This window comes from Sprattus sprattus (assembly GCF_963457725.1).
Source record: "Sprattus sprattus genome assembly, chromosome: 7".
Classification (NCBI taxonomy): domain Eukaryota; kingdom Metazoa; phylum Chordata; class Actinopteri; order Clupeiformes; family Clupeidae; genus Sprattus; species Sprattus sprattus.
The window spans coordinates 34790491-34803936 of NC_137926.1; the positions used below are offsets into that span (position 1 = coordinate 34790491).

Genomic DNA, 13446 nt, shown 5'->3' on the forward strand with positions numbered 1-13446 from the left:
TAACGGCAGACGGAAGCTGTACAACGGAGTCATGGTATTATGGTGCCCTGATCAGATCAATACTTGGATTTTTTTTCTAGAACAGTGTGAAAAGCACAAGTGCATTATTTAATGAATGTTCGACTTTTGATGATACTAAATTAATAAGAGCAACATTGCTTTCAGTGAATAGCGTGTATTAAATCCAGTTTCCTTCAGGCATAGCGAGTTGTTTCCTGCCCTCCGGAATGTCTTTTGTTATTAGTGTAGCCTATGAGGTAGGGGGTTGGGAGCCTACCTGCAGAAACAATCTCATCAACATACCGCAACATCTATTGTAAACTCAGATAGACTGACAGTTCAATCCGAACGCACAAACAAAGATAACGGTGGTTTTAAGGAAAAGATAACCCACCTCGAATTTATTATTATTGAACCCTTGATTAGTTGCATTACATTCTCGGACTGGGCTGAACTTCGGTCTGGACTTCTCAGTCATATCGAATATCGCTGTAGGGGGTGGGTAACCTACGCATTGTGCGCATGTCTTAAAGGTCTTGCAGGAAAGTTGGTACATTGACTGCTTGGGGAGTGAACAGAGTGGAGAATAGTGGAGGACAAGGGAGCTCGCCGTTACCTTGGCTAAGAGACATCACTGGCAAGCCTTAAGGCAAAACGACGGAATTATTAAGTCATCGTTTTGCTTCAATATGTTTCATATAGCGGTGCTTTTATGTAAGTTTTTAAAATTGTAATATTCCTTTGCTTTTTCATTAGATTTGACAAAAGGAACCTTGTTACGTTTGTATTTATTATACCCACAGTAACTTAGCTGGTTATTTCATACAGAGGAAAAAACTTCTGCTAACATCGGAAACCTTTTAACTGAGGAAGAAAAAAAGTTTATCCCCGAAGTACATGGTGTGATATGGACTGTGCATATGTTGGTAGTTGGGCAATTGCGCATGCTTTTAACTTTTACATCTTGAGCTTGTTAACTTAAGTCCTCATGATTCACATTATACGGCTGGCTCTTGTGATTTGTGATATGTGATGTGTTCGGAGATCAAAGACCGATGGCGTTGGAAAATGTCTCCAAATGAGGTGTTTCATGAAATAGTTATCTGACCAAGTTTCCTAAAGTTAGAGTGCTCCTTTGGCATACTCAAGGTATGTTGTTCCGATTGAATAATTTTTCATGTGATGCGAATTTAAAAATGATCCAAAAGCTTTCAGCACTATGGAACAATAGGTTGGTTGTTAGACACCACCAAGCCCTTGCACTTGAAAATCACATTAAAAATGAAAATCCGCAAAAAATCCGCAATTCATGTGGAGACTGTCTCATACTATGTGTTTTTTCTCCTGCAGTAATCAGCGCCCAAGCCCTGGCCCAACTGCCGGAGCTGGGTGATGTCTGCACACAGGGGAGCTGCTACCCAGCCACCGGAGATCTCCTTATTGGACGAGCTCACCAGCTATCAGCCACCTCTACTTGCGGCGTTGTCAAACCTGAACCTTTCTGCATCGTCAGTCACCTGCAGGTAACCTAAGTCCATTTGTGTAAAGTAAGACTGGATGCTGTAACAGCTACTGTGTTTATTTAGACACTATAGTGTATTATTATAATTTAATATAGTATTATTTAGCTTGGAAAGAACACATTTGGAGTTCCCATCCAGTTAGCTACATGCTATAAAGGTGAACCGACTCTCAATTAAGTGCTTGCTGAAGGAATGTTGCAGCAGCCAGTTGTTTAGTCCATAATAACCACTGTGTGATCACAGTCTACCCCATGTCTGATTTCAGCGGAAGTCAGAATTGGAACACTCCCAAAAGCTCTTGGCTCCCCTCATTAGTGCAAATCTTTTGCCTTTAACTGATTTGATCTCATTGATGTGTGTGGTTGAGCATTCATTGTTGCAAGGCACTAAGAAGTATGAAAACTAGTTGGGGTGTCCAGAAGAACTCTTGTATTCCAGAAGATGATCTGAATGAGTCATTATAGGGTGGTGGTGCTCCTTTGATAAAGACGCCTCACCAGCTCTCTATATGATTGTTGAATGTTTAAATTAAAACATAGATATATGATCTTTGAAGATAATTACTCATGTCTTTGTGCAGACTTGAAAGGCAAAACAATAGTCCTATCATCAAAGTATGCAGAAAACCACATAGAGTGCCGTTGCAGACATGGCTGTCATCTAAGATCAATGTTATAAGACTCGTATCCTCCGCCTGCTTTTGATTAGCAAGGCATGTTGTAACACTTTGGAAAAAGAGTGTCTGAGATCAAGTTACACTTCCTTCTCCCTTACAAGTGTGAGGGTTTTCCCAGCGTTATCCAGTTGGAAGACCATGGAAGACAGCACAAGATCTGGAAGTCCAGTGGAGTACAGAAGAGAAATTTTTCCTCTGTCCCTCTTCTTCTATGCCCCACATAACTCCCCCCGCACAGACAAGCAGAACTTCTGGAAGGCAAATTACATCCTTTCTGTACCATCTTTCTAATCTAACAGTGAGGTCAAAGTGGGCTGTTTGTTTTCAACCCGACGTGAGACAGTTTACTTCAAAAGTTCTTAAATATGGCCTTCACGTCAATGGAAAAATCATTACCTACTGCAAAGAAACTGACCTGAATCAAGAAGGTCATTAGAATGTGATCTTTTCTGTCTTTGGAATTTTACTGACATTTGTTCCTCCTCTTCTGTTTCTCCCCCTAGGATGTGAAGAAGTGTTTTGTCTGTGATTCCACAGAGTCCTACAGCGAGAAGATGCGCCATACCACCAGTCACAGGATCGAGAATGTGGTGACAACTTTTGCCCCCAACCGCCTGAAAACCTGGTGGCAGTCAGAGAATGGTGAGTTCTCATGGGAAAAAAGGGAGGTGAGGTGAGGAGGTTGAGTTAAAGGGAGGTGAGGAAGATGAGGTTGAGTTAAAGGTGAAACTCTCTCCTTTGTCCCCTCCCCCTGTAATCAGGCCATCACTGAGGGTGGAAAGCTTTGAAGCAAACGTGTAATTGTTGACCAAACATGGCAGGTACCTACCTTTTAACTTGAGAGGGACCGTGTTTCCCCAGTGAATGATAAGCAGGCAGGCAGTGGGAGTTGGTCAGTTCAGCGTGTGAGTAGTCAACTGTATCACTCAGTGTGGACACATGCGTCCAATTTCCGATTTCAGTCCGATTTAAATTGGATATTGGACACATGTGACTCCCCAGAACTAGATTCATTGTGTCCAGCTTGAGTCCGACTGGACTCCGATGTAAACCCCTGGACACACGATTCGATTCCGCTGGGAATTGGACTGGGCGCGCATGTGTCTCTCGAAACTAGATTGAAATTGGACAACAACAACTTTTGCACGTGCTTGAGATCGTGCCCACAGACATATACATGCATCATATATGTCTATGATATGATAATCGCTGCTAGACGCTCAGTTCTTGTGCTCCCTCTCATTCACGTTGAAATACTGAAAGCGAAACTGAAACTTATAAACTGCAACGCAACTGTTTGGGACAGAATGCGCTAATTCAGTGAACAAATATTTTCATATTACTTTTTCACCAGTTGTTAGTCATGTAATCCTTTCATATCGATGTGAATCAATCAATACTAATACAAATTTAACTGTGGTGTGTTTTTTTTTCATTTCACAACGTATTTACTGTATAATCAACGGTAGCAGATGTAAACATTCCGCATTTGATTTGAACTGACACGGCCAAGAACTAGTTGTGTCACTGCCATGTGCTTAGAGATAGAGCAGTTAACCCCCCATGGAGACCCCATGGAGAGAATTGAATGGGATCGAAGTGCTGCCATCATGTGCCCGCACTGATTATGAGAGCTCATAGACAAGAGTCCCCCTGACTCCATCTGACCCAATGCTGTGGTCTTACTGTTCAAACCCATGAAACCACAAGACTGAGAGTAATGTGTCAAGCATAAGGATGGTTTGTGGGTGTCCAAATCTGGCAATTCAACATGTAATGAAAAAAAGCACGACACGGCTGAAACCAGAGAAGCGTGTGACCAAGGGGGATGGGAGTGGGGTGATCAGTCAGGAAAGGGAGGCCGGAAAAGGGGGCATTGGGATCATATCTCCTCCGAGAGGGAAGGAAGTGGTTACTCATCAAATGAATTAATGAATGAATGAATGGCCACTAGTGGATCAGGGATCTGTACATGAAGCTGAGGCAACGCTGTGCTGTTTTTAGGTTGTAGTGAAGTGTCTGCCTGCTGCTTTGACCCAGAGTGCACGGTCACAGTGAAAAGCAGAGTAATTCTTTTCATGGCAGCTTTAACTGTGGCAGCTAAAGAGCACTTTCATTCAGGACGTTGGTGCTGGGCTGTTACTAACTGGAGCTGTGAGTTGCAGCTGTTCAATAGATTATTTATCATTAGAAACGTCTAATACAAAACAATATGACTGAGTTTGGAGCAGTAGAGTGTAATTGACTTATGATTGCTTTCATTCTTATGAATAGGCCTATGGCATATACAGTAATAGTATAGAATTGGGTATTTGTATAATCAAGACAGTCAGTCTCTGGGGTTCATTGGTGGAGAATAAAGCTTATTCCTCAGATGATGCACATTTTCCATCTGACACAAAATTATATCTGTATCTGTGTCTCTCTCTCTCTATCTCTCTCTCTCTCTCTCTCTCTCTCTCTCTCTCTCTCTATCTCACTCTCAGGGGTGGAAAATGTAACCATCCAGCTGAATCTGGAAGCCGAGTTTCACTTTACCCATCTCATCATGACATTTAGGGTAAATATGAGCTACTGTTCACTTTACACATCTTATCTTGAACTTTAAACTAAATATGAACTACTGTTCACTTTACACATCTTTACACATCTTATCATACAATTTTAAGTAAATATGAACTACTGTTCCATACTCCGTTTCAAAAGACTTTTAAATGCTTTTTGAGTATCGGTATAATGCTGATATTTTGTGAGTTGTTAAAATGCTGTTGGTGAAATAAAAGTTGTTTTTGTCCCCAGACATTCCGTCCTGCAGGTATGGCAATTGAGCGGTCTTCAGACTTTGGAAGGACCTGGCAGGTATACCGCTACTTTGCCTACGACTGTGAAACAACTTTCCCATTCGTTTCCAATGGGCCAATGAAGAAAGTAGATGAGGTCATCTGTGATTCCCGTTACTCTGACATTGAGCCTTCAACAGAGGGCGAGGTTAGTACAGAGGTTCTATGAAACCCTCTTTATGGGATCATTTTATAAATAACTGAATGATGAAAGTTTAAGAAATTAAGTCAAGCTCTCTTTCTCTTGTCCCTGTTCTTTCTTTTTATGACTTCAGTGGTAACAACAAAGATTGCTTAGGCTAATCAGATAAGCTTCTATATAGCCTGGTTTGGTGTTTTACTTCTGTGGACCGGTTGTCATTTAGGAGATCCAGTCTTTTAATTGAATCTCCATACATGTAGGTCATCTTCCGAGTTCTGGATCCTGTATTCAGGATTGATGATCCATACAGTCCCCGAATCCAAAGTAAGTAGACACCATGAAGGCAAAAAGACAAAAGTCAGTGGTGTGTATCTGCCTATATTCCACCCTACAGCCACACTCACAGAGGACTATCCGTTCCTTTTAGATATGCTGAAGATCACCAACCTGAGAGTGAACTTCATCAGGCTTCACACACTGGGGGACAACCTGCTGGACTCTCGCAGTGAGATCAAGGAAAAGTATTACTACTCTCTGTACGACATGGTGGTCAGGGGAAACTGTTTCTGCTACGGCCATGCGTCTGAGTGCGCCCCCGTAGAGGGGGTCGGAGAGACCGAGGGCATGGTGAGTCTGACATTCTCGTAGAAGATATTAACATGACATACTGCTCTCATGGAGAAATGGAATAGAGCTTACCCAATTGTTAGTACTTTGCTTGTATCCATGTTAAATTATAGTTTGTGATATAATTATGTCAACTGTGTGATATTACAGCTTTAGCTGATGACTCATCTGTGTTTAAGGGTATTGTGTTTGTGTAGGGTAGGAGAAGCACCTGGTGTATACACCCATAGGTTTGGGTGGAAGTCTGTGTGTGTGTGTGTGTGTAGGGTGGGGGGGGGGGGGGGGGGGGGGGGGGGGTAGACAACATCTACCATTTTGAGTATGTCTGAAAAGAAAAAGCACAGGATGGACTTCCTGTTTAGTCTACTTTGAACTGTTTATACTCGGCAGCAGGCATAAAATCTGCCTCTATTTGATATTGCATGTTGCATGGACCTTTGATTCTCTAGTTTCTACTCTTACATTTCATTTCCCATGGAAGGATGGCCTCTTTAGCCAGATCATTCCAGACTGTGTGCTAGCATTTCTTTAATGCAGACCAGATGCAACTGGCTTCAGAGGATAAACATCTTACAGCCATTTGGAGTGGGGGCTTTCAGACTGTACAGGAAAGCATCATGTGTTTGTGGTTGCATTCTCTCCCAACAACATCCCTTCAAACCCAATAAGAAAGCCAGGGGGAGGGGTGATAGAAAAGAGGGCAATTTGGAAGACAACAGAAGTGGTCTTTTTTAAATATCTTGACTTTTTCTGTTTTGGGATTGTAGGTTCATGGCCACTGTGTGTGCAATCACAACACCAAGGGGCTGAACTGTGAGCGATGCCAAGACTTCTACCATGACCTGCCCTGGAAGCCTGCTGAAGGACGCAACACCAATGCTTGCAAAAGTATAACTCCCCCTCAGCATTTTATACTTTCCAACCCTTTGACCTAGATCATTACCTATCATGACCACTGAGGCCTAGCACAACAGGACAGAAAATGGCAGGCAGACAATCCAAGGAACATTAAAGAACCAGAGAACAGTCCAATCTAAGGCAGAAATATAGAGGGGGAAACCGTACACACAGTCAGCAGTCACAGTACACATCACAGCTCAAACACAGCACGCACAGAGTTACAAAAACTCAAGGGCAAGGCAACAGCAACAATCAAAAAGCAGGCAGCAGTTAAAAAATACGAATAAGAGCAATCATTAAAAAAGTGATAACTATGATTCAGTGTGATTATGCATATCAGACCAGAATAGTGATAACTGATTCAGTATGATTATGCATATCAGAACAGAAGAGTGATAATCAATTCAGTATGATTATGCATATCAGAACAGAAGAGTGATAATCAATTCAGTATGATTATGCATATCAGAACAGACAAGTGAACTATGATTCAGTATGATTATGCATATCAGAACAGAAGAGTGAACTATGATTCAGTTTGATTATGCATATGAGAACAGAAGAGTGAACTATGATTCAGTATGATTATGCATATCAGAACAGAAGAGTGAACTATGATTCAGTATGATTATGTATATCAGAACAGAAGAGCGATAACTAATTCAGTATGATTATGTATATCAGAACAGAAGAGTGAAAATCAATTCAGTATGATTATGCATATCAGAACAGAAGAGTGAACTATGATTCAGTATGATTATGTATATCAGAACAGAAGAGCGATAACTAATTCAGTATGATTATGCATATCAGAACAGAAGAGTGAACTATCAGTATGATTATGCATCAACTGACTGTTTTATTCTGCAGAGTGTAAGTGCAACCACCACTCGGACACGTGCCACTTTGACATGGCTGTCTTCCTGGCGTCCGGTAATGTGAGCGGAGGTGTATGCGACGAGTGCCAACACAACACCATGGGCAACAACTGTGAACAGTGCAAGCCTTTCTTCTACCAGCACCACGAACGAGACATACGTGATCCCAACATCTGCGAGCGTAAGTTCATCATATCCGCTATTCTGGTGTGATCGTGATGCATTGAACACATTTGATGTCATGTTGCCTCTACTGATTTTTTGATATACAGCAACTAGGCTCTAAGGAGAGCCCACTGTGGAAGAAGTTATGGACAGTATAGTGTGCAACATGTCACACACATACCATGAAGTACTATAGTTTGATCAAGTGGAGCTGCTATTCAGTATTCTTACTTTGTTCTACCTCTGTCTTCCTCCGTAGCGTTTGATCTTTAGATGTCATACTCTGGCCTTTTTAGTCTAGTCTACCTTCTGTATTGAAAGATTCCCTTTGAATTCTGTTTACCCTGTGCCTACTCAGCCCCCATGTCTACCCAGCCTCCCAGATGGCTGATAACAGGGGTGCATCGCTTCTCTCTGATGTCTTTTTCTGCCTCTTGAACACACCATTGTGTGATCGCGTCCCTGCCCCCTGTTATCCTCAGCTCTGTGTCTGTGTTAATATTCTCCCACCGATGTTCCTCCTGGTGTAAATGCCTCTCCGCAGCTTGTAACTGTGACCCAGTGGGCTCTCTGAATGGAGGGATCTGCGATGCTCTAACGGAAGTCTCTACTGGGTTGATCGCTGGGCAGTGCCGCTGTAAGCCCAATGTGGAGGGAGAGCGTTGTGACCAGTGCAAACAAGGTCACTTCGGCCTCAGCGATGACCCTCTGGGATGCAAACGTAAGAGCCCTCACTTTAAACAGAGCAGTTTTAATACCACAATCTTTATGTCCTGTGTGTTGGTGGTAGTGTTATTAAAGTCAAACCCAATATGTGTGATGTGTTTTCTTTTCACAGCTTGTACCTGCAATGCTCTTGGGACAGTTCCTGGAGGAAGCCCTTGTGAAACTGACACTGGAAGCTGTTACTGCAAGCGTCTGGTCACTGGGAGAAACTGTGACCAGTGTATGGTAAGTTACACTAGTATGGGGAAACAAACAGAAATAGATACATACTCCCTGTACATACTCCTTTGCCTAGAAAGAATTTAGAAAAAATATCGGAGCCGTTTCTGGTTTTTGTGCCTGTTTTACCCTCTGGGCTGCTCAAAGCGATACAGACTTTTAGAATTGGCCCTAAACATCTGACTGAGGGTTTTCTGGGTGGTCTGCCAAGCCTTTTACGATGTGGATTAACATCTTCGTTTGTTTCACAGCCCCAACACTGGGGTCTCAGCAATGACATGGATGGCTGTCGCCCATGTGACTGTGACCTCGGAGGAGCTCTCAACAATGAGTGAGTACTCAACCAGTTGTTTGTTTAAGTTCTCACACTGAATATCCACCTAGCCGCAGGAGTCCAAGCTGTTTGTCTTAATGCTAATGCCTCTTTCTCTCTCTCTCTCTCCCTCCCCCAGTTGTTCTGCCGAGACAGGCCAGTGCCAGTGTCGGGAGCACATGTTTGGCCGGAGCTGTGAACAGGTGGAGTCGGGATTCTACTTCATCGGTCTGGACCATTACACTTACGAAGCAGAGGATGCCAAATTTGGGCCTGTGAGTTTTAGATCACATCATCTGTTGATCTACCTGCCTGTTTGTCTGGCTTTCCATTCGTCTGTGTTTATATCCACCAATCCAGACAGTGTGGTAATAAACTGAGGTGAGACCTTTATCTTCAGGGCGTGACGGTGGTACAGAGGCCCCACCCTCTAGACCGAAACCCAACCTGGACCGGCATTGGGTTTGTGAACGTCCCTGAGGGGGCCTACCTGGAGTTCAACATCGACAACCTACCACATTCCATGGAGTATGACATCCTCATCCGCTATGAACCACAGGTAATTACACTACCAGACTCGCTTGGGAAGAAGCAGTTTAACAAACAATTCTGAACCATTGGAGATTCACTAGAACCTATTTGACTATAATTTGTTCAATACTTAATTACACGTGATAATTCGAAGAAGTTAATCTCTTAAGGAGTGATCCATTTCCATTTGACACAATGATTTATATTTCTATCTGCCTGTAGTTGCCGGAGCAGTGGGAAGAGGTGTTGATGACTGTCATCAGGCCAAGCGTGATCACAGCAGACAGCAGATGTGCAAACACAATGCCAGAGGACGACAACCAGCGATCCTCTCTCCATCCTGGGTCCAGGTGGGCCCTAATTCTTCTCTCTCTCCCTCTCTCTCTCTCTCTCTCTCTCTCTCTCTCTCTCTCTCTCTCTCTGTGTTGAAGTGAGAAAGACAAAGAAAGAGAACCTTCTTGGGTGTTCACCCTCTTATCCAGCAGAGGAGCAGCACGTTCTTAATGTGCTTTTGAAGTCCACTAATGTCTTGTAGATCACAGTTATGGGCTCTTTTAAAGTTTATTTCGCTTCCAAATAAAGACAGACTGTAAGGGTGAGTGAGTATTTATGTTTGTCTTCAGAGCCCGATCTGAACATTTACAAAAACAGCATTTCTCAATGTACTCTGAGTTCATGTGATGTTATGGTCTTGGCAGGTATGTGGTTCTCCCCAGGCCAGTGTGCCTAGAAGCTGGGCTGAACTACACCGTTCGCCTCAGTCTCCCTCTCTACTCCACGCTCAGTGACATCCAATCCCCCTACACCCTCATAGATTCAGTGAGTTGCATGTGTCAATCTCATACACCAGTCACAATATATTATTGGTTAAAAAATCATTTCCTGTCCATAATCCATTGCAGTATGAGCCCTAACATGGACCCTCTTTCTGCCTGTTAGATTGTGCTGATGCCTCACTGTAAGAACCTGGACATGTTCTCCGGCTCCGAGGGAGGAGACCTGGTGAACAATAATGCCTGGGACACCTTCCAGCGCTACAGGTGTCTGGAGAACAGCCAAGGTGTGGTCAAGACCCCCATGACTGATATCTGCAAGGACTACATCTTCAGTGTGTCTGCACTCTTACACTCAGGAGCTAAAGGTAATCTGAAGCACACTCTTTCAGACAGACACACACACACACACACACACACACACACACACACACACAAAGACACAAAGACACAAGAATGCAGAATCACAGGCACTGCGTTTAGCCCTTCTTGTAAATCTGGCCTGTCCTCACACTTCATGTTCATCCACTCCTCTAGATCACACACTTGTCATTTATCACTGGGGAGTGTGTTCCTATCTGCCCTGAGCCCTTCCTCCGTGTTGTGTGTATCCTGTAGTCTCTCATCACCGCGCTGGGCCTCTGATGCGAGTGTGAACCTGTCCAGAGCCTCTGGCTTAATTACAGAGCTTTGGCTTCTCAGGCATTCCGTCACTTTAGAGACTTTCTCGGGCCAGCTGTAAATCCCAGCTATTGTCAGACTGAATTATATGTACCCCAGAGGCACAGGATACAAGCTGCCATTAAAGGACAGGTCTGATACAAATAATAATATGCTTCATTCATGAGGCCCAAACCACAGGGCTTAACAGCATGGTAGAAGGCACACTAAAGCACAATAACAAAACTGCGTGCAAGTAGTTTGACTTAGTAGATAGTTGTGGGTAAGTAGTCTAACTTGTAAGTTGGACTAGTTTTGTATTGTATTTTTGTTAGTCAAAGATGTGCTTTTGGCTGATTCATGACTTCTACCTCATACCAAAGTATCTCCAAAAGCCCTCCTGGCAGTGTTAGGGGGCTCTGGGGTAGGATAGGACTCCTCCACCCATCTTTTAATGCAGGTCACAAACTGGCCTTAAGCAAACATGTCAAACATCCTGCATTTCTAAGTAATCTGCAGAACTGCTGCAGAAGTGCATCAGCCACATAGACAGATGCCCAGAGTTCCAGACGCTCTTGGCGTTCCTGCCTGGCACCTTATTGTTGTGGGTGCCTTTGTTCCTGTTTGATGTGTGAGATTTTACCCCAAAGGCTGTGCTTCAGAGGAGCAGGGTAGAGCTATTAAACCTAGATGGGTGTGGAAATGTGATATGATCGGGATGTTGGTCGGGATCTTTCTTTGTAATGCTGTCAGCCATAGCAGCAGCTGTCACCACTTTGGCTTACAGAAGAAGGAGACTTCCTGGGTGTTCTCACAGTTCTTGCCTAAATTTGGATGTTCCATTACAACTTGAATGTCTTAAATGCAGGCAATTAGCTTGATAATTATCTTCACATGCCAATAAACTTTTAAAAGTCATAGGCTTGAGCCACCCCCTGACATCTTTACATGGTTTGTTCCACATAGACCTGGGTACTTCAGAGAGACTGTGGAGTGGTCCTCATAGGGGCTAAAGTGGGTGGGTTTAGACAGCCACATTGTATGAGAGAGCTGGAGGCCTCGCTGAAGCACCTGCCTGCCCCGACCTGCTCTGTGCACGGGGACATCTGAGGGGTCGAAGGTCCTCTGGTTCCTTGGAAGAGGCTCTTGCTCTTCCTGCCAGCCTCAGCTTTTTTCCCTCTCTTTCATATCTGACTTCACAAGTCAACACACTCCAACCTGTACTCTTCACCAAAGTTTATACAGACAAGGTCCCCGCAAACACTACAGATACAGATACACAAGGCAGTTACAGAAAACAAACCTTTATCCTAAACTTATGTCATGTTCGTCTTGTTAAACGCTGTGAAATCCTGGCACATTTAAACAGAGACAGACTGATTCTTAATGGTAATTGTGTGACTTTGATCTGTTTTCCTGCTCCGCAGCATGTCAGTGTGATCCCATGGGCTCGCTCAGCACAGTGTGTGACCCCAATGGTGGACAGTGTCAGTGCCGTCCCAACGTGATGGGGAGGAACTGTGAGAAATGTGCCCCGGCCACCTTCCTCTTTGGACCATCTGGCTGCAGAGGTGAGATTATGAGGCGTTCCACAACTGTGGCCACTTTAATGACACTTTTGTCCCTGGTATGATCTGACTGATCTATGTGTTTGTCCCTGGTATGATCTGACTGATCTATGTGTTTGTCCCTGGTGTGATCTGACTGATCTATGTTGTTTTCTGACTGCTGATCTATGTGTTTGTCCCTGGTGTGATCTGACTGATCTATGTGTTTGTCCCTGGTATGATCTGACTGATCTATGTTGTTTTCTGACTGCTGATCTATGTGTTTGTCCCTGGTGTGATCTGACTGATCTATGTTGTTTTCTGACTGCTGATCTATGTGTTTGTCCCTGGTGTGATCTGACTGATCTATGTTGTTTTCTGACTGCTGATCTATGTGTTTGTCCCTGGTGTGATCTGACTGATCTATGTTGTTTTCTGACTGCTGATCTATGTGTTTGTCCCTGGTGTGATCTGACTGATCTATGTTGTTTTCTGACTGCTGATCTATGTGTTTGTCCCTGGTATGATCTGACTGATCTATGTTGTTTTCTGACTGCTGATCTATGTGTTTGTCCCTGGTATGATCTGACTGATCTATGTTGTTTTCTGACTGCTGATCTATGTGTTTGTCTGTCCCCTCCATGCTTCAGCATGTGAGTGCAACCCTCAGGGCTCTCTCCACTCCTTCTGCCATGAGGCCATTGGTCAGTGTGAGTGTGTGCCTGGTGCTTACGGCCGACAGTGTGACCGCTGCCTGCCTGGACACTGGGGCTTCCCCAACTGTCGGCCCTGCACGTGTAACGGCCACGCTGACCAGTGCGACGCCCACACGGGAGAGTGCCTGGGCTGCAGGGAACAGACCACTGGGCACAACTGCGAGAGGTCTGTGTACCAACTGAACATGTTCAGAACAACTGAATTTCCCT

The 13446-nt window shown here is 44.0% G+C and overlaps 1 protein-coding gene across 1 annotated transcript in view; it reads left to right on the top strand.

Annotated features, from left to right (window-relative positions):
* The first annotated feature begins 597 nt into the window (after positions 1-597).
* Positions 598-13446, top strand: part of lamb1a (laminin, beta 1a) — a 28653-nt gene continuing 15804 nt past the window's right edge. The window contains exons 1-19 of the mRNA XM_080841470.1: positions 598-714; positions 1351-1523; positions 2703-2841; positions 4686-4759; positions 4999-5187; positions 5442-5505; positions 5609-5808; positions 6576-6696; positions 7579-7767; positions 8296-8472; positions 8590-8702; positions 8948-9027; positions 9149-9284; positions 9410-9568; positions 9763-9890; positions 10239-10359; positions 10480-10681; positions 12401-12544; positions 13171-13402. Of these exons, the coding sequence (XP_080697596.1) occupies positions 690-714; positions 1351-1523; positions 2703-2841; positions 4686-4759; positions 4999-5187; positions 5442-5505; positions 5609-5808; positions 6576-6696; positions 7579-7767; positions 8296-8472; positions 8590-8702; positions 8948-9027; positions 9149-9284; positions 9410-9568; positions 9763-9890; positions 10239-10359; positions 10480-10681; positions 12401-12544; positions 13171-13402 (2666 nt within the window). The 5' untranslated portion in view covers positions 598-689. The remainder of the gene's footprint in view (positions 715-1350; positions 1524-2702; positions 2842-4685; positions 4760-4998; positions 5188-5441; positions 5506-5608; positions 5809-6575; positions 6697-7578; positions 7768-8295; positions 8473-8589; positions 8703-8947; positions 9028-9148; positions 9285-9409; positions 9569-9762; positions 9891-10238; positions 10360-10479; positions 10682-12400; positions 12545-13170; positions 13403-13446) is intronic.